This window comes from Oryx dammah, unplaced genomic scaffold, assembly GCF_014754425.2.
Source record: "Oryx dammah isolate SB20612 unplaced genomic scaffold, SCBI_Odam_1.1 HiC_scaffold_13, whole genome shotgun sequence".
Classification (NCBI taxonomy): domain Eukaryota; kingdom Metazoa; phylum Chordata; class Mammalia; order Artiodactyla; family Bovidae; genus Oryx; species Oryx dammah.
Genome location: NW_024070197.1, coordinates 38,835,644 through 38,859,782, shown reverse-complemented (window position 1 = coordinate 38,859,782; position 24,139 = coordinate 38,835,644). Strand labels below are relative to the sequence as shown.

At 52.0% G+C, this 24,139-nt stretch overlaps 1 protein-coding gene across 3 annotated transcripts; it reads left to right on the top strand.

Annotated features, from left to right (window-relative positions):
- The first annotated feature begins 9,788 nt into the window (after window positions 1–9,788).
- On the top strand, window positions 9,789–18,923 carry LOC120873140 (testis, prostate and placenta expressed). 3 transcript variants are annotated; one of them, XM_040253918.1, is made up of 7 exons: window positions 9,789–10,011; window positions 13,053–13,114; window positions 13,337–13,511; window positions 13,920–13,981; window positions 14,185–14,249; window positions 14,601–14,633; window positions 15,912–16,072. In XM_040253918.1, the coding sequence occupies exons 1-7, from the start codon at window positions 9,789–9,791 to the stop codon at window positions 15,940–15,942; spliced, it is 651 nt and encodes a 216-aa protein (XP_040109852.1). In that variant the 3' UTR covers window positions 15,943–16,072. The 3 variants fall into 3 exon arrangements, 2 of the variants coding, with proteins under 2 accessions (XP_040109852.1, XP_040109850.1); XM_040253916.1 differs by having other exon boundaries at window positions 14,104–14,249; XR_005723388.1 differs by lacking the exons at window positions 9,789–10,011; window positions 13,053–13,114; window positions 13,337–13,511; window positions 15,912–16,072 and adding an exon at window positions 18,764–18,923 and having other exon boundaries at window positions 13,867–13,981.
- The last annotated feature ends 5,216 nt before the right edge of the window (window positions 18,924–24,139 follow it).

Below are 24,139 nucleotides of genomic sequence, written 5' to 3'. Positions count from 1 at the left end.
CAGATTCTTTACTGCTGAGCCACCAGGAAAGCCTGTAGGAGACTGGTTATTGGGAATACCTAATTGTTCATCCAATAATGGAAATATTATAAATAAATATCCAATAATGGAATATTATAGAGCCATTGATTTTAAATAGATCTATTTGAACTAACATGGAAAGACCTACATGCTCCAGACTCCAGTCATGAGCAAATCAAGTAAATGCTCTATGCCTCAGTTTGCTTGTCTGTAAAATGGGGACATTAATAGTAGCTATCTTGTGGAGATAATTGTGAGGATAAAACAAACTGATGAGAAGAATGACTACCACATGATGAGAGCTTTAATAAGTGTTGGCTGTGACTATTATTGGATGTCAAGCAAAAATGCTAATTTTAATTATCATGTTCAGCAGAACCCCATTATAAATTTTTTAAAATACATGATGAGCAGTATATGAATGGAAAATAACTTTTATGCTTAATATATTATAAAAATTAACATATTTTCATGATTTAGAAAATTTTAAGATAAAATAACAGGCTCCCTTTTTCATGGTTTACTGCGATAGCTACTTTACATGGGTTCAGATTCTGACTTCATATATCTTTAGGGAATGGGCAGCCCTGATCTTATGATTATACCCCTGCAGGATGGCCCAGCCCAGCAAGTAACACACAGATCAATATATGCAAACTCCAGCCCTTATAGGACCTTTCTGAGGCTGTGCTGGCATGGTGTGTCCTCCTTCCCCTGGCCACGGGCAGCCAAGGTATTAGTAGAGCGCTTCTCTGTCCCTCCACTGCCAGGGACCCTGGTAAAGGGCTGCAAAGGGCAATCACAGGCCCAGGATCCCTGCCCCAGGGCCCAGCTTCACACTGCCTGCCCTTCTGCTCACAGCCCCGACTTCTGTCTCCATTCTGGCATCTGCAGCCCAACTCCTCCTTAGTGAAGCTGTGGTTTGGGACACAGTTCTTAGTGAGGGGATCAGATCCCTGGCTCAGCTGCCAACAATGTGAACCTGGGCCAGACGCGACATCTCTGGTCTTCCCTTTCCTTGTTGGGTGTGGGGGTGTCGACACTGATTTCCAAGGTTGGCAGAGCCCCACGTGGCATGTTTAGGATGGCAGATTTCACCACCCCAGCCAGACACAGGCAGCTCCATAAGCCACGATCATTTCATCCTTGTTCTCACCTCTGCCTCCTCCTCAGCCTCAGGAAAATAAGCTTGTTTTCATCACTGCTTTATAGCTAAGGAAATGGAGGCACAGAGAGGTCAAGAGACCTGCCCAAAGTAACACAGCCAGTAAGTGACCCAGCTGTGCTTATGCTCAGTCTGGCCTGACTCCAAGTGTCCTAAATCTACCTGGAGGTGCCGACATTTGCCCAGGATTGGCTGCTTCTGCACCCCAGTCCTACGAGCCATTTCCCAGCAGGCAGCGATGCTGGCTTGTGTTTCTGAACCTTTTGGAAATGACTAGGGGAGCCTTCCCCACTCCAATTTTCCTTCTTTCCCCAGCCATTTCCTCCTGGATAGAAACACTTGCAGGTTCCCTCCCGTCTTTTTGCCCTGTCGCTGCTGATTCCACATTGATGAGGGAAGCATAGGCAGGAAGGGGGCCTGGGAGTGGTACTCAGGGCAACAATGGTACCTGGACTACCAGCCTTTCACAATTTTCCAGGGAAGCTGGGGGGGGTGCAGATTCCTAGGCCCCTCTAAACACTCTGCAGGACCTGGAATCCATATTTCACAAGCTGCCTTGGAGATTCACTAAGGTTTGAGCCTCACAGGGAAAAAGCCTCAGGTCTCCAGCCTTGCCAGATTCTCCATGTCTAAATGCCTTGCTGGGAGAAGAGCATGGAAGGGGTCCCATCCGAGGTCCCACAGAGCTGCCACCTCATCCTGAGTTACCTGCTCGGATGCCGTCCACCAGCCAGGACTTGCCTTCTTCCTGCTTCTCTCGGATGGCCTCTGGGACACAGCAGGGATTAATTGGCGGCAGCAGGGCCGTGTGCAAAGGATTAGGAGACGCTAGAGAGGGTGGGGAGGTGGTGGTGGAAGAGAGGCGATCGATGCCAAGGGAGCTGTCAGAAACCCCCCAGAGGCCAGCAGGGATCTGGGCCTCAGGGAAGGAGCCCCACATGACCCTGGTTAGGGCATCGTGATTCCCCATAGACCTTGGCCAACCCACCTAGTGAAGGTGGGAGAATAACTGCTTGCAGCCCCCAGGGGACCCTGGGAGACTCCTCAAGGTGGGGCTCATCAACTCTCAGTCAGCAGTGGCAGCAGGCACATCCCAGCTCTCCAGCCCCACTGGGGGGACTCAAGCAGGGTCTTTCTGTCCCAGAATCTTCTGCAGCTTGGGCAGGGTCTCAGCACCCCTGCCTTGAGATCCACCAGAATGGCTGTAGTCCCAGGGCTGGGCCTTTAGGGAGGATCCAAGGACTGATGACACTGCATTCAAGCTGGCCTCTGAACTGAAGTCATACCCTAGAGAGGAGATGGTGATCTCGGGGGAGAAGAGGAGAGGGACAGAGACCCAGTGCAAAAGGGTTCAGTGGGGTGACAGGACCTGGGTGGGGGGGCAGGGCAGGGTGGGCTGTTTAGCAAAAGGCAGGGGACTTAAAAAGCAGAGATATCACTTTGCCAACAAAGGTCTGTAGGTCGAAGCTATGGTTTTTCCTGTAGTCATGTACGGATGTGAGAGTTGGACCATAAAGAAGGCTGAGCACTGAAAAACTGATACTTTCAAATTGTGCTGGAGAAGACTCTTGAGAGGCCCTTGGATTGCAAGGAGGTCAAACCAGTCAATCCTAAAGAAATCAACCCTGAAGGAATGATGCTGAAGCTGAAGCTCCAATACTTTGACCACCTGATGGGAAGAGCCCACTCATTGGAAAAGACCCTGATCCTGGGAAAGATTGAAGGCAAGAGGAGAAGAGGGCAAAAGATGAGATGGTTGGATAGCATCACTGACTCAATGGACATGAGTTTGAGCAAGCTCTGGGAGATAATGGAGGACCGAGGAGCCTGGCGTACCACAGTCCACAGACTCACGGAGAATCAGACATGATTTAGCGACTGAACAACAGGGGACTTGACTTGATCATCTACATTTCTCAGCCTTGCCTATGTGCCAGGCAGCGTGCCAGCCTCTGCACACTGAGAAAGACAGAAATTGGACCTGCCCTCACAGAACTTCTGTTCCAACGGAAGATTCAGAAATAAAAAAGATTAACGAGTTTAAAAATATTGCAGATATGCTGAGCACCATGAAAGAAACATGCAGAGCAGAGACATGTGTGAGGTGATGGAGAGTGGGGGTGGGCATAGGTGCCTCTATGCAGAGGCAAATATTTGAGCTGAGATGTAAGATTTAAGTGAATGGTGTTCCAGACAGAGGACACTGGAAGGGTAAATAAAAGTCGTGAGGCTGAAATAAGCTTGGATGCACCCGAGGGACAAAGTGGGACCAGGGGTTTAGTGGGGTTACGGGAGAGTGGTAGGAAACGAGGTCCAGGACAGATCAGGCAGGGCCTGTAAGCCACAGTCAGAAGCTTGAGTTTTAGCTGATGGCCCATGGAAGCCCATGATGGCTCTGTTTAGAACAGGGGCTGGACACAATCTGTAAGGCTGCTATTTGGTGGGCAGGTGTGGAAGCAAGAAACTAGTCAGGAGGTAGTGGGGGAGCAAGCCACTTTGTGACTGGATGACCCATGGGCTCTCCTTCTTATGCTAAAACTCAGATAAGCAACTCACCCGCAAGGCAACTGGTATCAGAGAATGCTCTTTCTGTTAGCAAGGTTGGACACCAATGGCAGAGCTCAAGGTGGCCCCGGCCATATTTTGCCAATACCCAGCTGCTGGGGATCAGCACTCCTCCCCCAGGCATCTCCAGCCAGACTCCTTCTAGAAACAGCCAGCTCTCCTACTCTTCCTGGGTGCCCAAGTGATGGCCTGTATCATCGGTGACACCTCCTCAACGTAGGCCAGGGCAGAGATGACGAGGCTTGGACTAGGGTGGCAGGAAAGAGAAAGGGGAGAGGAGGGAAGAGGGAGGTATTGAGGGTGTTCAGCTTGGGAAGAGTTTTGGGGGAAGTCATGAGCTCCGATTGGTTATGATGTCTGAGAGACATCCAAGTGGAAGTGTGCAGCGGGTAGCAAAGATGTGTGAGTGTTGCGGCAGTGGCGGGGGTGGGGAGGGTGGTGGGGTTGGAGTTTAGGAGAGCCGGATGCCTGGAGATCAAAATTTTGGAGGCATCAACTCAGCTTGTAAATGACAGTTAAAGTTGCAGGACTGATTGAATCCAATGTAAAGAAGAGAAGGACCGAAGATGGTGCCTAGAGCACCCTGGCTTGGTGTGATTTGGGGAAAAGGAGGAGGGGCTGGGAAAGGAAACTGAAGGAGCCGCTGGGGAGGGAGGGGGAGGACTAAGAAGTGGAGTGTGCTGCAGCCAAGACGGGTGAGTGTATTGGGAAGAGGAGTGCTCTCCTGGGAGCACCAGGTGAGCAGAGGCTGAGCTGTGCCCCCAGGCTGGGCAAACTGGAGCATGAAGCCTGGGCAGTGGGCAGAGTCAGGTGGGCCTGGCTGAAGAGTAATGGGCTCTAGGGTGAGGAAAGTGAATGGGGCTCAGCCACACCCCCATTGGATGACTCTCCTAAACATATACACAGATAGTAAAAAGCCAGACTCAAAAGATCCCAGTGGTTTGTATATACAAAGCTGAGAAAGAGCATTATCAGCCTGTCTTGTCTATCTGGCTGCAAATGTAGATAATGAAACTTCAAAGAGAAGTGGAGGGGGTCTTCCCTGCTAGTCCAGTGGTTAAGACTTCACCTTCCAATACAGGGGGTGTGGGTTTGATCCCTGGTGAGGGAACTAAGATCCCGCATGCCTCAGGGCCAAAAAACATAAGACAGAAGCAATATTGTAACAAATTCAATAAAGAGTTTAAAAATGATCCACATGGGAAAAAATCTTAGGAATGAAAAAAAGAAAAGCAGGTGGTTATACTACTCAGCCAGCAGACTGGTTACTTCTTTCAGGAGGTGGGATTGAAAAAGGGGCTGTGGAAGCTCCTAGGGATTGGCAGGGCTCTAATATGTTTTCTTTAGCTGACCTCAATTTTTAAAAATATTATTATAGTATAACTTGTATGCCATAAAACTCACCCATTTTAAGTGTACAGCTCAATGATTTTTAGTAAATTGACTGCACAATGCCACATCTACTTTCAAAAAATAATCTCAGTTCAGTTCAGTTCAGTTGCTCAGTCGTGTCTGACTCTTTGCGACCCCATGAATCGCAGCACGCCAGGCTTCCCTGGCCATCACCAACTCCCAGAGTTCACTCAGACTCGTGTCCATCGAGTCAGTGATGCCATCCAGCCATCTCATCCTCTGTCGTCCCCTTCTTCTCCTGCCCCCAATCCCTCCCAGCAGCAGAGTCTTTTCCAATGAGTCAACTCTTTGTATGAGGTGGCCAAAGTACTGGAGTTTCAGCTTTAGCATCATTCCTTCCAAAGAACACCCAGGGCTGATCTCCTTCAGAATGGACTGGTTGGATCTCCTTGCAGTCCAAGGGACTCTCAACAGTCTTCTCCAACACCATAGTTCAAAAGCATCAATTCTTCAGCGCTCAGCCTTCTTCACAGTCCAACTCTCACATCCATACATGACTACTGGAGAAACCATAGCCTTGACTAGATGGACCTTAGCTGGCAAAGTAACGTCCCTACTTTTGAATATGCTATCTAGGTTGGTCATAACTTTTCTTCCAAGGAGTAAGCGTCTTTTAATTTCATGGCTGCAATCACCATCTGCAGTGATTTTGGAGCCCAAAAAAATAAAGTCTGACACTGTTTCCACTGTTTCTCCATCTATTTCCCATGGAGTGATGGGACCGGATGCCATGATCTTCGTTTCCTGAATGTTGAGCTTTAAGCCAGCTTTTTCACTCTCCTCTTTCACTTTCATCAAGAGGCTTTTTAGTTCCTCTTCACTTTCTGCCATAAGGGTGGTGTCATCTGCATATCTGAGGTTTGATATTTCTCCCGGCAATCTTGATTCCAGCTTGTGCTTCTTCCAGTCCAGCGTTTCTCATGATGTACTCTGCATATAAGTCAAATAAGCAGGGTGACAATATACAGCCTTGACGTACTCCTTTTCCTATTTGGAACCAGTCTGTTGTTCCATGTCCAGTTCTAACTGTTGCTTCCTGGCCTGCATACAGATTTCTTAAGAGGCAGGTTAGGTGGTCTGGTATTCCCATCTCTTTCAGAATTTTCCACAGTTCATTGTAATCCACACAGTCAAAGGCTTTGGCATAACTACTTCAGAGCATCTCCATCACCCCCAAAAAGATCCTTCATGCTCATTGCTACTGCTGCTGCTAAGTCGCTTCAGTCGTGTGCAAGTCTGTGCGATACCATACACGGCAGCCAACCATACCAGACTCCCTGTCCCTGGGATTCTCCAGGCAAGAACACTGGAGCGGGTTGCCATTTCCTTCTCCAAAGCATAAAAGTGAAAAGTGAAAGTGAAGTCACTCAGTCATGTCCGACTCTTAACGATCCCATGGACTGCAGCCCACCAGGCTCCTCCATCCATGGGATTTTCCAGGCAAGAATACTGGAGTGGGGCACCATTGCCTTCTCCGTCATGCTCATTAGTCACTCCCCATTCCCACCCCAAGGCCCAGGCAACCACTAAACTGTTTTCTGTCTCTAAAGATGTAACTTTTCTAGACATCACACACAGATGGATTGTATAATGTGTAGAGTGTTTTTGTATTTGGTTTCTTTCATTTAATATAATGTTTTGATGGTTGTTCACAGTGTGGCATGTATTCATAATTCTTACCTTTTTCATTCCCAAGAGTATTCCATGGTATAGATATATCACAGTCTGTTTATCTATCCATTAGTCAACTTAAATTGTTTCCATATTTTGGCTATTATAATGAACGCTGCTATGAACAACTGTATGCAAGTTTTTGTGTGGACATATATTTTCATTTCTCCTGGGAAGATTCTTAGGGGTAGAATTTCAGGGTCATGTGGTAAATTTAAGCCTTCCCAGGTGGTGCTAATGGTAAAGAACCCACCTGCCAATGCAGGAGATGCAAGAGATGAAAGGTTCAGTCCCCCGGTCGGGAAGATCCTCTGGAGAAGGAAATGGCAACACACTCCAGTATTCTTGCCGGGAGAATCCCATGGGTGGAGGAACCTGGAGGGCTACACTCCATGGTGTCACAAAGAGTCAGACACGACTGAAGCAACTTAGCACACACACACACACACTTATGGTAAATTTATGTTTCATGTTTCAAGAGACTGCTACATTGTTTTGCCAAGTAGTACCCCTATCTTGACCCGACTGGTGGTTACAAGTCTCTTTTTCAGTCGTGTCCAACTCTTTGTGACCCGGTGGACTGTAGCCCACCAGACTCCTTATTCCATGGGATTTCTCAGGCAAGAATACTGGAGTAGGTTGCCATTTCCTTCTCCAGGGGATCTTCCCGACCCAGGGATCAAACCTGGGTCTCCCCCATTTCAGGCAGATGCTTTACCCTCTGAGCCACCAGGGAAGTCCAGTAATTATGAGTTATATTACATATTTAAGCACTTTTTAGATTTTGTTATTTTTTTAAGATTTTTTTAAATGTGAACCATTTTTAAAGTCTTTATTGAATTTGTTACAGTATTGTTTCTTTTTTTTTTATGTTCTGTTTTTTGGTGGGGAGGCATGCGGGATCTTAGCTCCCCAACCAGGGACTCCCCAACCCACACCCCTTGCATTGGAAGCAAGGAGTCTTAATGACTAGACCATCAGGGAAGTCCCTGGATTTTGTTATATTTTTAACTTTAAAAGAGTGAAAATTTTTCAATGAGGTGGTGAATGAAGTCAACTCTAGGAAATTTTTCTCTAAGGGGTGGGACTTGGAGATGCTGGTCTGGGGGCTGGATGGAACACTACAGTCGAGGAGGAGGAGCTAGGGAGCCAAATCCTACAGGAATCTCACAGCAGGGGTCCCACGACAGCCCATTAGGCTCAGCAAGTGGACAGGTGTATGCAAAGCGCATGCCAAGATATGCAAATAAGTTAGCGTCTCCACAGGGTTCCCTCATGGGGATAGAAGGGTTTCCCACTTCCAGTGATTCTTTTTTTGGGGGGGTGCACTATGTAATCTGCAAAGATCTTAATCCCCCAACCAGAGACTGAACTCAGGGCCACAGCCGTGAAAGCACTGAACCGTAACCACTGGACTTCTAGGGATGTCCCTCAGTGGTTCTGACCACTTCAGGGTGCTTGGCTTAAGCCCGCATGACCTCGCTTTGGGCAGGTGGGAGGGAAGCTGCCGGCCTACACGGGGCTGGCCGTGGAGTATCACCTGATAATCCCTGTCGTGCTGAGGCCACCAATCTCAGTGATCCCCTTATGCTGACCCTGAATCCTGGCAGCCACTAATCTCCACCTCTGGAGCCTCAAGGACTGGCAGGCAGGGCAGTGCCCTCTTCCCTGAGGTTTGCAAGGAGAGAAACACCCTGCCAATTCAGATACCCCTCCTGACAGGGCCCAGGATCCTTGCCTAACATAGATGGGAACTTTGAGGCCCAGAGAGAGACAGTGACTAGGGTAAGGTCACACAGCCTGCCCTGGCCAGCCCTACCATGGTTACCCCCAGGAAGCCCCAGTTCTTTGTCTGATTTTCTCAACATGCCCATCCTGTGTGAGCCCCAGAGACAAGCAACCTTCAGGCAGGCTGAACAAGGGGGCCAGTGTAAGGACCCAAGGGGGCAGCAGGCTCTTCTCCTCGGAGCCTGTGGTTGCCAGGGTTGCCAAGGAGCCGGTGCCCTCACAATGAGCCTGCAATGGGCATTGTCTCTGCAGAATGTCCCCTTATTCTCCTGTCTCATAAGGCACTGGGGCCCGGCCCATCTCGCTATCTCTCTTCCCCACTCAGCAGGCAAAGGAGGAGAAAACCTCTATAAGCCTGTGCACCTGGGGCTGGTGGCCTGCAGGTGAGGTACTGCAGAGGTGGATGGGGGGCAAGGGGTCCACCCTCCCCCTCCTCTCGCTGCTCCCATTCCTTGCCCCTCCCTTCGAAGGCCCAGCCCCTGGGGCAGCTTTCCCATCCAGTCGTCATGCCCTCTCCCACTAAAGGTCCTCTCTCCTCCTATCCACCTCCCTGGTGCCCTCCTCCATCGCTCACCTCCCACCAGGGTCAGAAAGGAAGCAACCAGACTCAACAAATTCTCACTGAAGTTTAAATGACTCAAAGGCTCTGGGAATATCTGCTTTTTAAAAGGGAGCGCTGGAGAACCAGCCATATTTTTTCCTAGTTCATATCCATTACATTTCTCCCCTTATTTAAAACTTTCCCATGTCTCCCTGTAGAATGTTGAGTAAATGCCAGGTACCTGAGCTAATGGCAGAAATCCATAATTAATTACCCAGAGGCAGGCTGAGCTCACTTCTGAGCCCACTTGCTGCTGTGGCTTCCTGCTCATTATTGCAGAATAGACACAAATGGCATCTTTTTTAGACAATTCCCTGAAAGCCCCAGCCCCAGCCTCCCCACACACACCCCCTCCTGTAAGGACCTCTGCCAGAGCCCTTAGCACATGCTCTGGGAGTGTGTGTGTATCTGTGTGTGTCTGTGTGTTTCTGAGGGTCCCTGACCCCACCACAGCTCCTGGCTCACAGTAGGTGCTCAATACCTGTTGGATGACAAGTCAGCACTGGCCAAGGTTGTGTTCCCACACAGAAGGGTGTCTGCTGCAGGTGTCTCCACCACCCAGCCATGGCCCGCATCATCGACCTGGTGCCCTGGGAGGATGGCTCCACCCACGTGTACGCATCCCCAGCCATCCTCCTGCCCATGCCCCGGCGGCGCAACCAGCTGGCCGGCGTGAAGCAGCAGCTCTACCACCCGGCCCTGCCCAGCCTGCGCCGCATGGACATGGACTCTGTCAAGGCCTGCCTTTCCGACGAGCACTGCCAGTCCACCACCTACTGCCGCAAAGGTTGGGCCACCTGGCCGCTGGGGCCCTCGGGGCCTTAGGGGAAGGCGTGGGTGGTTTGGAGGAGAGAGATCTCAGAGGGAGAAGCCAGGAGTGGCGGATGAAAGGGTTAGAGGGACTAGTCCCAGCTCTGCTCCTCCTTGCCTGAGAATCCTCCAGGTCTGAGCCTCTGTTTCCCTATCAGGAAAATTGGAATGCTAACAGGGTGGCCTCTCAGGGCTATTGGGAGATTGTTGTTGTTCAGTCGATAAGTCAGAAATGACTCTTGACGACCCCATGGGAGTCCTCCACTACCTCCTGGAGTTTGTTCAAATTCTTGTTCATTGAGTCGGTGATGCTATCTAACCATCTCATCCTCTGTTGCCCCCTTCTCCTATGCCTTCAGTCTTTCCCAGCATCAGGATCTTTTCCAATGAGTGACGTCTTCATATAAGGTGGCCAAAGTATTGGAGCTCTAACTTCAGCATCAGTCCTTCCAATGAATATTCAGGACTGATTTCCTTTAGGATCAACTGGTTTGAGATTAACTTTGTGAGATTAAAGTGAGATAAGGCATGAGAACTCCTTAGAGTAGTGCCTGGCACATACTTTGTGCTCAACAATAATGTTGTTGTTATTCATGGGGAGAGAACTGCAGAGGTCAGCAGTGCAGGAAGAGGAAGAATAACAACAGCAGTAATAATTTCTGCCCAGTCATCTCTCCCTTTGAAAAAGGAAGAGAAAGATACCTGTCATGAAAGAGAGGGGAACATGGAAGCCTCTGGGGTTAAGGACTACACGGGGCTAAGGAAGAACTCTTCACTGGCGGAGAAGCTTGGGCATTGAGGTAGGGGTGCCACGCAGATGCCCACAGGAATGCATTTCAGCACATTTATTCATTGCCCGCTTTGTACTTGAGTCTGCACTTGAGTTTGTACTTTGTACAAAGGCCTTCTAGCTAGAGGGAGCAGCACATACAGAGGCCTGGAGGGGAAAAGCTGCTCGAGGTGTTGGTGAACTTGAGGGATTTGGTTGGGCCCAAGGACAAAGTATGTGGGGGCAGCAGGAGCTGTGGCTGGTGATGGGGACCCAGCTCAGGGAGGGCCCTGTCGTTGAGCTCAGCAATCTGGACTTTCTTGGGAGGTAGGTAAGAACCCCTGAAGACTTTAAGCAGGAAAGAGGTCTGAGCATTGGGGTGTTGGGGAGGGGGTGATGGAGAGAGACTAGAAGTGGATAATGGGGAGGGGTTAGTGGTTAGGACACTGGGAGGGACCATAGCCTTCAGGAGGTAGTGACAGTGTCTTGGCCATGGGGGAGGGACTCAGAAGGTATTTAGGAGATAAAGGAATAGGACTTGGTACCAGTGTGAGTAGAGGGGCAAGAGGGGGGAGTCCAGGGTGACACCCAGGTTCAGGCTCAGGTGACAGACGGAAAGAGCCTGTCAGAGATGATAGGGGATCTCCAGAGGTCCCACAGAGACCCCTGCAGGGCCAAGAGGGAAAACACAAATCGGGGAAGTGGGTAGGGAAGCAGTGGGGGGGTGGGGTGAAAGTGAGGTGGAGCCCCCTCACCCACCGCCCTATATAAAGGGGAGCAGCTATAGGGTCCCCTTGACTGCTGTGTGGGAAGGGTCAGCACAGTTCTACCAATTCCCTAGCTCCCAGGAGAAGCCAGGAATCTAGATTTATAGGGAGAGCTCTTGATTTAGATATGCATTTTATTGCAAGTAAGTTTTAATCAAAGCAGTGGAGCCACAGGTTTAAAATGTTGTAACCATGAACTTTTAAAAAATTCTTGCTCTTCCTCATTCCCTTCATTCTCACTTACAGATAACCACTCTGAGTTCCTGATGTATCCTTTCATTCTTTACTATGGCAAATACAAATCTGTTCTTTTCCTCTCCAACTTTTTTTTTATTACGAACATATTCAAACATAGAGGAAAGTTGAAAGACTAATATTTTCAACATTTATTACCTTCTATCTGCTTCAATTAATGTTTTGCCATATTTATTTTCACTCTTTCTCTCTCTCTCTCTCTCTCTCTCTCTCTCTCACACACACACACACACACATTCACACACACTTTAGCAATTAGTTTCCAGTGATAAAAACAACTTCCTACATGACTCCCTACTATTATCACATTTAGGAAAGTTAAAGATAATTCCCTAACATCCAATATTCAGTCCATATTAAAATGTCCCCAATTATCCCCAAAGATGTCTTTCACAACTGTTAAAAAATTTTTGGAACCAGGATTTGATCTAGGATTGTGCCTTGTAATTGGTTGTCATGTCTCTTAGGCCTTAGTCTAAAACCAATCTATCCACTTTCCACTTTTCCCTCATAATATCAACTTTTTAAGAAATCCAAAACAGTTGTGTTGTAGACAAGTCTTACACTGTGAATTTGAGTAGTTCTTTCCTTATGGTGTTGTTTACCTTGATAGTCTAGTTTCTGTAAACCAGGAATTAGGTGTAGAGGCTTGACTGTAAAAGTTTCACAAGTTTTGAATGCCGCATTTGCCATGATGGCTCGGCAGGGGGCACCTAACATCAAACAGACTGTTAGTGGTGCTGCTTGATGACGTGGTTAGGTGACGACCTAAATGTATATTCTGGTTTGCCTCCAATCGTCTCAATTTTAGTCTTTAAAGACAAAGGTAGCACATGGCATATACTCTTCTGTACCTTGGAAGTTCTTGAATCAAGAACTTTATTTTTAATCAAGGCATAGTGAGGATGCATCATGGTTTATTTAGCCAGTCCTTTAATCACAGACACTTGGTTTTTTTTCCGTCATTTTCTATTATAATACAAACGACGCTGAAATGAGTAAATTTTATACCCACATCATTTCCCAGTTGTGCAAAATATAAAATAGGATAAATTCCCAGAAGTAGGAGTATAGGGTCAAAAGATACATGTATTTATAGCTCTGATAGATAATACCAATTTCTTTCCATAGGCTCAAATTAATTTATTATCCCCCCTGGCAATGCATGGCAATGACCCTGTTTCTGAGAACTGCACTAACTCCTCTCCCTTTCTCTCTCTCCTTCAGACGACTTTGATAATGCCTACTTCACACTTCTCGGTGTCCCCAACAAACCCCTGCAGTGCTTGGTGAGCGTCCTTTGTCCCTGGTTTGCCCTGGAGAGAGGACCTGAAGGTCCTTTGTGCACCCAGCACCAAGCACCCCCGGTCCCAATCTCCATTCCACTCACTTCCTCAGCTACCTCTCTGGGACCCTACCCCGCCCTTCCCATCTCTTTCAGGGGCTTCGGGAGCCCCCTGGGTCAGATGGTTCGAGTGCGCCCAGCTCCCTGACTTCCTTCCTCCTGGCAGGACATCACGGAGACCGGCCAGAGGCTCCGAAACAGGTACCACGAGGGAAAGCTGGCTCCCATCGCACCGGGCATCAACAGGGTCGACTGGCCCTGCTTCACGCGCGCCATCGAGGACTGGTCCCGATTCGTGTCCTCCGCGGGAGAGTTCAAGCTGCCCTGCGCGAGCAAGAAGGGTCAGTCTAACCGCGCGGAGGATGCCCTAGGGCGGGAGAGACAGCTGAGCCGCCGGGTCCATAGAGCTGGGACCCCGAGCGCCGACCAAAGACGAGCAGGGGGCTTCCGGGGTGGCACCTGACAAAGAGGAGAAGAGCAGCGGCTGCCGCACTCGGAGGGGGCTGCACGCGGACCGGCTGAGGCTCACAGAGGCGGGGCTTATATTGGGGAGGGGGCGGTGCCAGGTCCGAGCAGTGGGAGCCAATGGGGCGGAGGTGGAGGGCAGGCGGAACAAAGTCCGGAGGTCGGACTGGTTCCGCGAGCAGGCGTGAGGCGTGGCTTGACCTAGGGGCGGGGATCAGGTAAGAGCCGGGGCGCGGGCTTGCTCAGGGCGGGTGTGGGGCCGGAGACCAGCGGTCTTTTCGCAGTCGAGAGCTTCAGCGGCTATGCGGTGCGGTACTTGAAGCCGGAGGTGACCCAGAGCTGGCGGGTAGGAAGGGCTGCTCGCCGACCGGTCCCTGGGGACGCCGGGGTGGAGGAGGAGCTGCTAACACGGGGGTCGGGGAAGGGGAGAAGAGACCCGGACTAGGGTCTCCGAGAGCCCGCAGTCAGCAATGTGTGAGGTGTCGGCGAGGGGCGAGGTCCGTGTCCCCCCTCCTCAGTAGACACCCCCATCCCTCTGGCCCGCCCCAGTTCTGTCTTAACCAGAATCCCAGTCTGGACCGCTATGGACAGAAGCCCCTGCCTTTCGACTCCCTGTAAGTGACCCCGCACAGACCCCGGGGGACCCCATACCTGGGAAGGAGGCTGGGGTCTTGGCAGCTTTCACCAGCACATACCAAGTGGCCCTTGAAAATGTGAGACCTCCAAAGCATCGATTGGCTCCAAAACACCAAAAGAAAATTGCAATTTCAAAATGAGTAAATGTTTAATTCCTACCAAATGGAGCATCCTGCCATCCAGTCCCTAGCAACTCCACCCTTTCAGAGTGGAGGCGTTTGGGTGGGGCGAAGGTGCAGGGTAATTCTGGTGGGATGGCACCTCCCGGAGTGGCGGTTCCCAGAGAGGGTCACTCTTCTCCGCCTCGGCCTCGCCCTCCTCTATTTCAGGAATGCTTTCCGACGTTTCGGCTCCAACTACAGGTAAGGCTCCAACTGCAGGAGGCGGGGAATGACTCCGCCCCGCTCCCGCCCCATCTGGCCACGTCTCCGGTGGGACCGCGCTTGGCGGCCTCAGTGCTCAAGCGATGCTCAGATCCCTCTCCACTCGCAGAACCTCATGAGGGAGGTGCCGGGGTATTGGTACCCTCCTGGGTGATGTCAGGAGGATTCGAAGGGCTTCCCCCTGGAGAGATCCTCTCCAGGCAAAAGTGCAGCCTATTGGGAGGTGGAGGGAGCAGTTATTGTTGTTCAGCCCCTCAGTCGTGTCCGACTCTTTGCGACGACCCCATAGACTGCAGCACGCCAGGTTTCCCTGTCCTTCACCATCTCCCGGAATTTGCTCAAACTCATGTCCACTCGATTTGGCCCAGTCAGGACAAAAGACAAAGATGGGGAGTAGCGGGGTGGGCGTTTACCTGGGCAAAGAGCAGGGACAGAAAGAGTAAAGAGATGTATAAGAAATATAATGGAAAGAGCCAAGAATTTGCCTTCCGGAAGGCAGGTAAAGCGGTAAGGACTGGGACTAGAGTTCCCAACAGGAGAATGCAAGATACTCAAGCACCTTCATAACTTGGCGGTCTCCCGCCTCTCCAGTCCTATTCCCTACGCTTCAGCAGTACCAGACTCCTGGGGGCAACCCAAACCACCCACACAACTGAGCACTCCACATCTTTGCTTGTGCTGTTTCAGCGCCTCGATGATCCTTCCATCTCTACCCGGAAAACTCCTCCTTACTCTTTAAAGCCCAACCCCGATGTCCCATCCTTCTTGAAGTCTTCTCTGACCTTCTGCCCCTCCCCTCCACCTCAAACCACCCCCCTCCAGAGGGTCATCTCATGTGCATCCCTCTCTATTTTGGAGCACACAGACTATTGAGTTATACTTCCATATTGATGAAAGTCTGTCTTCTCTCACCTACCCTTGCACATAGAAGGGAATGCTATCTCTTTTTATACTAGTATATAATGCCTCCCAGAGTAGGTTCCCTAAATGATTGAAAAATGAGGCAGATTCACAGGAGATAAGAATGAGGCAAATTGGAAATGGGGCTTGAAAATCAAAGGGACCAGCCAAAAATATATGAAAGGAAATAGGGAGCCAATGAAAGCTCTTGAGCCATAAGACAGGATGGAAGCTGTGTTTTCAGAGCCTTAAAGGCAGGTAGGTGGGTTTTGTGAGGAATACCTAGAAAAGGACAACCTGATTTTTTCCCCAGGACACCCTGGAGGGCCCCACCCTCACCCCTGTTTCTTTCCACAGTCGTGTCAACTATCTGACCCCCTGGCATTAATCTGTGAAAAGGAGGCTGACACCCAGGCTGCCTAACTGTGCCACTCACGTTCCCCAGCAGCACAAGGGTATATGGTGGCCATAACCCATTTCCCTAAGTAGAAATAAACCTTACACTCCACAGGGAGGCACCCAACCCCTGTGTGTGTGTGTGTGTGTCTGTGTCTGTGTCTGTGTGTCTGTGTGTGTCTCTGTGTGTCTCTGTGTGTCTGTGTGTCTGTGTGTGTGTGTGTGTCTGTGTGTCTGTGTGTGTGTGTGTCTGTGTGTGACAAAGGCTGGGGGAGGATCAGGACCTCAGGATGATATTTTACCCTAACCTGCCTCCTGCCCTTTCCTGAAGGACTGATGGAGTCTAGGAAATATTTATCTGGTGACCCCAGGCAGAGTCAGGGTCTAAGCCCCAAGCCCCAGCCGGGGATGAGGTGCAAACTCAGGCCGGGAATTAGGTTCTCTCTGTGCCCCTGTCCACTGCTTATAGGCCTGCAGGCAAGCCCCTTCCACCTCAGACTATGAGCTTGAGTCAAAAAGAGAAAAGAGAGGGCACAAAAGAGATTTAAGACCCCTCTCTCAGAAGCCCTTGCCATACCAATATATGCTGGGGGGCTTCCCTGGGCCTGGGTCCCCTTGAAGAAATGGAGTCAGGCCCTGGAGGTTTGGCCCAGGGCCTCGATTCATGGTGAAGCAACACAGTGTAGAAGTAAGGTGAGGTGCCTGAGGCCACTCAGAGAAGGTTTCCTCTGCCCAGAGCATTGCCACTGAATATACTGCAGAAACAAAAAGTTATCTGCTCTGTTCACAAAGCTTCAGGACTAGTTCTGATTGCCTACCAACCTACAGAAAGGAGGTCTGATGCCCTGCAGACAGACAGGGGTGTTCCTGGGCCAAGTCCAGAATAACCCTGCTCAAAGGGGTAAAGAATGTCTCAGTGTGGCTGGGGTTAGAGCAGCCAGCCTCAGCACTTAGCTCCAGGATCTTCCAAACATCATCCCACCTGTGGCCAGTCTACAAGGACAGGCCCAAATCAGGGTCAGTAGCCACCAAGCTCACGAGGTATTTGAACAGGACTTCTGACACTATGATCTGGGACTTCAGGGATCCATGAACCTTCCAAAATCATGTGCAAAGCCGTGGGTCCACTCACATGTGCATTTTCCATGGAAAATCTCCTTGTTTGCACTTGATTCTCAGGAGAGTCAGTGCCCACAAAGGTTAGGAAACCCTGACTTACATCCTCCTCATCACCTGCAGGTTGAAAAATCCCACGAGATGGAGAGAGGCCACTGAGCCTGAGCCATTGCCTCTATGCCCTTAAGTCCCCTCAGTCCATAGAGAGATTACTTTAGAAATCCTCCCTGTGGCCATTGCCTTGGGGACAGCCCAGCTTCCATGGCCTCACCTCTAGGCCTTCCTGGCCTGAACCCAAGCCACAACCCAGGCCCTGGGCCTCAACGCACTACCCCAGCCCAAACCCCATCACCAGCCTCCTTGCTGTTCCAAACACTCGGACTCTTGCCTGCCTCCTAACCCTTGGTCAAAGCCTTCCTTCCACGTGAAATGCTTTCGCCATCTCTTCCTACCCAAATCTCACCCTTTCTTCCAGGCAGGCTTCTCCCCAGTCTTCCCTTCTCCCCAGTTCTTCCCCAAGATTATGAGGACAGGAATCGTAGCCTCTGGCCCACAGTAGGCTCTTGGGCAATACTGTATTTGCTGGCCGCCTCTCATCTGTCCAGTAGGATCTGGGACTCAGGAAGGAGGCCCCGGGCCTCCCAGAACCAACACAAGACCTGGATGAAATGAAACAACTCCTACAAAGTAATAGTTGTGTTTATTACAGAGTAACACACAAGACACATACTCTCACCCTGGGCCTGGCAATGGGGAGGATCGAGGATGGAGGAAGGGTCCTGGCTGAGGGAGGGTGGTGGGAGGGTCGAGGAGGACTCTTGCAGGTAGTATTTTGTACTGGATTCCAGCAGGTTTGATATTTTTGACCCTATCTTTTGATATACATGAAAACCTCAAAACTCTCTCATCCCAAGTCCTACCTTCATGCCCAGTTGCACCAGCTCGGGGTCTGGCAAACAGCAGGTGTTCAGTGATGCTTACAGATGAACAAAGGCAGGAGTGCAGACCCAGAATGGGGATGAAAATGCACGCAGAGTGAAGAGGGAGATCCCACAAGCCCTGACCCACCCCCACCCCTCCCCTCGACCTCCTTTTCAAGGCCCTGTGAGGAGGCCTGGGCATTCCTGCCAGAATCTTTGTAGATCTACGAAAATCAATAGCGGCCAAGGCTTTTCCTAGAGGCATGACCTTCAAGGAACAAAGAAAGCACCGGCTTGAGGATGGGATGTGGAGCTTATCACAGGCGAGTCTGGGCCAGGCGAGGAGGCCCCGGGCAACTCTCCAAGGTTTGAGCAGTTTGTGGTCCTCTCTGGGGCCTGCTCTGGAGAAGGGATGAAGTTGGGGGCTGGGAGGTCAGGCAAAGGCTCTGTATGGAGTTGCCTCTGCACAGATGGGAAGATGTGGAACGGTGGCTCCAATCCCTCAAGGAGTTGATAGCAGGCCAGAGGGCTGGCCACACCATGCCCCCCCACCCCCGCTGCTGGTTGAAGAGCTCTCCTGCCCCCCTGGCCAGCCCGGGTGCCAGCACCAGTCCCGGCCATTGTTCCCAGCTTCCTGGCCAGCAAAGAGTATGTTGGAACCAGAGCCCCGAGCTCCAGTGGCTGGAGGTGGAGGCCTGTGAGGTTCAGAGCCTAGGACTGTCCTGCCCCACTGCCTATCCCCTGCCTGGCCCACCTGGCCCACCCCCACAATTCCAGGCCTCTCTCATCACGAACTCTCTGACTCATCATGAAGCCTCCAACTTCTCAAGGGTCAACACAAAGCAGATCCTCAGGTCTGCCCGGCCCGTCTCATGGAGATGGTATGAGGCTCCAACCAACTGGTAGATAGGAAAGTGACAGTGGGTTGGGGGGTGGTGCGGAAGGGTAAAGAGAACCCTGACACTCGGATGGGAGAGCAGGGCTTGCTCCCTTCTGCATCGGACTTCCCAGTCAGTCCTCTGCTTTCCTCAGTGACTGCTACATGTCCAACACTCCACATGGGTCATTTCATGGGACCCTCACCCTGAGCCCAGAAGAGAGCGTTACTGGCTCCATTTCATAGATAAAGAAAATAAGGCCCAGAAAGATTCAAAAACCTCCCCAAAGCTTTGGTGCTTATGAGCGGCAGAGGCAGGACTCCAGCCAGGCTTGACTGTGGTGCTTTTAACCACGGGAGCACAGCAGGGCCACCACGGTTCATGGGCACAGACTCCACTCATGGACAGCAGGGTCCTCTCCCACTGCCCCGCTGTGGGGCTGAGCACAGAACCAGCCACACAAAGTCAGCAAGATGGTGGGCTCCCTGGGAAAGTTGTCTGTGGTGATCCAGCCTGCCCTGGCCATGACTTTGAGGACCCAAGAGAAATGTACACCCCCCCAAGCCATGCAGGGGAATTATTAAGTCCAAAATGTGAAATTTATGTTAGTGTTTCTCTCTTTTTTTTTTTTTTTGGCTGAGCCTCGAAGCATGCAGGATCCTCGACCAGGGATCAAACCCACGACCCCTGCAGCCAGTTTAAGCGCAGCAAACTACTGGACTGCCAAGGAAGTCCCTATGTTAGCCTCTTCCTCTCAGTCCTCTGGCTCTCATCCAGATGTCACCCCTCACCCCAAGGGACCACCCTCTCCTTATGCTGTCAGTGGTTGGGGCAGAGAGAATGATAATGAAATTAGAGAAGATAGTGCCTGGGACTTCCCTGGTGGTCCAGTGGCTAAGACTCTGCACTCCCAGTGCAGGGGTTCTGGGGTTCAATCCCTGGCCAGGGAACTACATGCCACATGCCACAACTAAGATCCAGCAAAGTCAAATAAAACAAATAAATATATTTTTTAAGAAAGAAGAAGACAGTGCTAGTTTGTACCCCTAGTCTTAATGTTGGATGTTCGCCCATGAAAATTCCGTGCTCTAAGGATGGAGTTATGGAACACAGGAAACTGTGGGGTTCCTGGGTAGGTAGGTGGGAGAGGTTATCTGTGTGTGGTCAGGTACAGTGAAAGGCAGCTGCTTAAGCCAGTTTATGCTGTTTCTGTCAGTTACAACCAAGAGACCAGAATGAGGCAGGTGAGGGGAACAGACTGGAGCCCCGGAGAGGCAGGGAGGGGAAAGGGGGCCACAGGTTGATCCTGTCACCTTCCCAGATTCAGGTCTCTTAGGAGCCTCAGAGATCAGAGTCAACACCTCTGCTTCAGATGGAACTGAGGTCCCGAGAGGAGCGGAGCCTGCCTGGACCACCTGCTATCAGAGCTCTAAGACCTGAACCCCTAGGCCAGGGCTCCATTTACTGCCCTGGCTTTGGCCCAGGTTGGAGCCCAGAGGCTGAGGGCCAGGTGGGAGCCCCACTGCTTTGTGAGAGATGGAGTGGGAAAAGAAGAAAGAAAAAGTCATTGCAGTCTGTGTGAGATCTGCCAGGGCTCCTCCTGCCCCTGGCACACACAGACCACCGTCTGTCCAGGAAGGGCAACCGGAAGCTATAAAGCACCAAACACAGGCCAGTGCTTTCTAGGAGTTTCTGCAAGGTGGGTGGGCTTTGCCTAAGGTCATTCAGCTAGAAAGGAAGCCAGAATTCGAGCCTAGCAGATGCACAAGGGGCCCTGGGCATCATTGCTGAGAAGCAGACGCCTGCAGGAAGGAACCACCCAACTTCTCAAGGGCAGGTCCCCCATGGCCACACACGGAGAGAAGCATGGTGTCCTGGTCACATCTTGGGTCCTCCAGCCTCTCCACTAAGCCTTCTGCATCATTTTGAGTCCCCTGAAGCGGGGGCAACTTCTGGTCCTCTTTTCTACCCTCACCTCCACTCCACCTTCAAGGCAGGGATCCCTGCTGACCACACTCCACTAGCTCTCAGACCCCAGGCAGAGGTAGTTGCTTGTCCCTTCCTCTCCCCACCTCCACCCTTGCCTGTGAGAAGCAGGAGTCCAAGTTGCAGCTGGCTCCCTGGGGGACAGGGATGGGGGCAGAAGAGGGGTTCAGGTAGGCTGAGATGGGGGTGGCTGGTTGGATATGCGAAAGGATCACCCTGTGACAGGGTGCGTGGAAATGAGGCCAGAACGGGCCATCCCTGGGGGCAGGACCCACAGGCTGCTCCAGGAAGTTCCTGGTTTTCCACTGGAGCCAAGCAAGCTCTCCTGCTTACCAGGCTCAGGCCGCAGCTTCTGAGCACCCATGAGCTGCTGGTCCCTCAGTCCAGCTCCCTCTACAGTGGCAGTGGCAAAACCCCACAGAGGTCAAGAGGTTGCAGCCTGAGGGTTCCAGCATCGTCACAGCTTCCCCCCTGCGGAAGCTCCACATGCCAGTCCACTTAACTCTCACAAGAACCAAACAAGGCAAGCGCTAACCTCCCCATTTGATAGATGAGGCAACTGAGAGCTTGCCCGAAGTCACATGACCAGAGTGTTCCAGACTCAGGACTGGAACCCAGCCTTAGATCCCAGTCCCCAGTCTGGCCCCCGTGGCCTGCACACCACCCCCTCTCCATTGCCCAGCATCCCTCTGTGGAAGAATGACCAGCAGAAGCTGTGCTTTGGTCTGTGAAGGTCAATGTCTTTACTTCTAAAGCATACATTGGACTCACTATATATTAACATCAAAAGGGGCTATCTAAAATGGAGTCGTTCTTTTTAAAAACTCAAATCCTCACATTTTTAGATAAGATCCAAAATGACATGAAATTAAACTATACAGTGTTATGAACAGTATAACAACTGCTTTTAGAAAGCAAAATGAAATGAAAAAAAAAAGAAAATGAGCACTTGGGACTGTTGTCAGCCTGGGTTCCATGTCTTTTGAGGCATTGTGACTAAAGCCAGCACCGAGGGGAAGGACTGCCCCTCTCTGCAGGCACAGGAAGGGAATCCAGTCAGAGGAGGTGGACGTGGGCTTTTCAGACTTCTGAAGGTGACAGTGGGACAAGGCAGGTCTCCCTGTTCCTCTGGGATTTTGGGGTGGGCACTGATTAAAGTCTCCTTTTAAGACCCACATCCTGGGAGGGGGGTAGGGAGAGGTCAGGGGCAGAGCTGGGTTCAGAAGAATCATTTTGACAGTAAACATCTTCTGGCCTTCTTGAGAAGAGCCCCAGCCATCAAGTGGTAACAGCTGACTCCTGCTGGTTTCCTTAACAACCCTCTTCCCCTGCCCACTCCCTATCCAGGACTCCCAAGGCTCCATGAGCCCTGTGGGTAGCCGGAGACCTAGGGGTATCCTAAAAGGACCCGAGGGAGAACACTCTGGTCTTGGAAATAGCTGGATGTTGTCCAGAGCATCTTGGGAGCACAAGACCCCTGGAGTACAGGCCAGCAGCCAGACCGATGGGGGAGGGGGCCCAGAGGCTGGGAGGGCACTGTGGGGTCCTTTTACCTCCCTTACCCTGGGTACCCAGGCATAGTCTTGGCCCTGAGGCAGGGCTGGGGTGAGCTGATTAGGGCCACGCCCTTGAGGCTTTGGTTCACACAATTTGATTGAGTGAGGGAGTGACAGCTTGTTCCCATCCACTAGGAAGATGAAGGGCTTGGCCCTTCCTCCCCCTGGGCACCAGGGGGTCTAACAAACCCCTCCTTTCACATCAGCAGTTCTGTCTGGCTGAGGGCACATTCCCCACCTGCACTTGGAACTCTGCCGCAAAGATGGGAGGGGCGCTACTAAACCGCTGGGATGAGCAAGGCTGCCTTTCCTCCTCTCCCTGGGGACAGCACTGTTCCTGGCTGAGGTGTTGCGGAAGAACTCTGCCTCCTCCCTTCTGGCTGTGCCAATCGCTCTCCAAGCAGACCCGGCCCACAGGTGTGCAGCACTCCTGTGTGTCTCGCCTGTCAGAACCCTGGAGGGCGGTTCGCCCCTGGCTGAAGTTGACAGAGGGGCCTGGGGCTCACAGGTTGCCTTCCTGGCCCCAGGATTCCCTCCTGGAGTTAGCCTTCCCCTTCAAACAGGAACTTGAAGGGGGTCACTCTGCGCCCATGCCTTCCTGTGACCCTCCTCTTTCCTAACCTATCTGCTTTCTCTAGTGAGGCTGAAAGGTTTGGGAAGGTTGGGCTAGCACCACCCCCTCCTTGGGGTGGAGAGAGGACAGTTCGACTTCCAGCCTGGTTCCACTGAGAAAAGGGAGGCTGAGGTCTCTCAAGAGAGCGAATCCTGTAAGGGGAAAGAGGTTTGCGGGATCAAGACCAGCCACGGCCACCTGCCCCCCCACCTCCTCCAGGCCGGTACCAGGGGTGCCAGGCACCCACACCCTCCACCTGCCCGGGTGCCCTTTCATCCTCACGCCCAGGGCCAGGTCCGGGGATGGGCTCGAGGAGGCCGGGCCGGGCCCGGCAGGGGCCGCAGCGGGGACTCAGGGCAGGCAGGCGGCTACCTGGTAGGCGCCCTCGGCCGCGGCGGCCGCGGCGCTGTGCTGCGCGCTGTGCTCCTGCAGCAAGGCCACGTCCAGGAAGCGCTCGCCGCACCACACGCACTTGAACTGCTGCTCGCGGGCGTGCACGCCCTGGTGCTTGTTGAGGTGCTCGCGCTGCTTGAAGGCCTTGTCGCAGTTGGGGCACTTGTAGGGCTTCTCGCCCGTGTGCACCCTCCGGTGCCGCTGCAGGTCGGAGGCGTACTTGAAGCGCTTATCGCAGTCCGGGCACTTGAGCGGCTTCTCGCGGGCCGGGTCGCAGCGGTGTTGCACGAACTCGGAGGACGAGAAGAAGCGGCGTTCGCACAGGGTGCAGCGCAGGGGCTTCTCGGCCGCCGAGCAGTGGGCCAGCTGGTGCTTCTGCAGGGCCGAGGCCCGCTTGTAGGCCTTGTGGCACACTGGGCACTTGAAGGGCCGCTCGGCCGCACCCGGCAGGCACTTGTGCCGCAGCAGCTCGGCCGACTGGTCGAAGCCCTTCTGGCACACGGGGCACTTGAAGAGGGTCTCGAGGGTGTGCACGTGCTGGTGGTAGAGCAGGTGGCTGGGCTGCCCGAAGCCCTTCTCACATAGGCCACACTTGAAGGGCTCCTCGGCCTTGTGCGTGCGCCGGTGCCGCATGAGCGCGTACTGCTGCTTGAAGCCCATGGGGCACAGGTCGCACTTGAAGGGCCGCTCGGCGCTGTGCGTGCGCTCGTGCTGCCGCAGGTCCGAC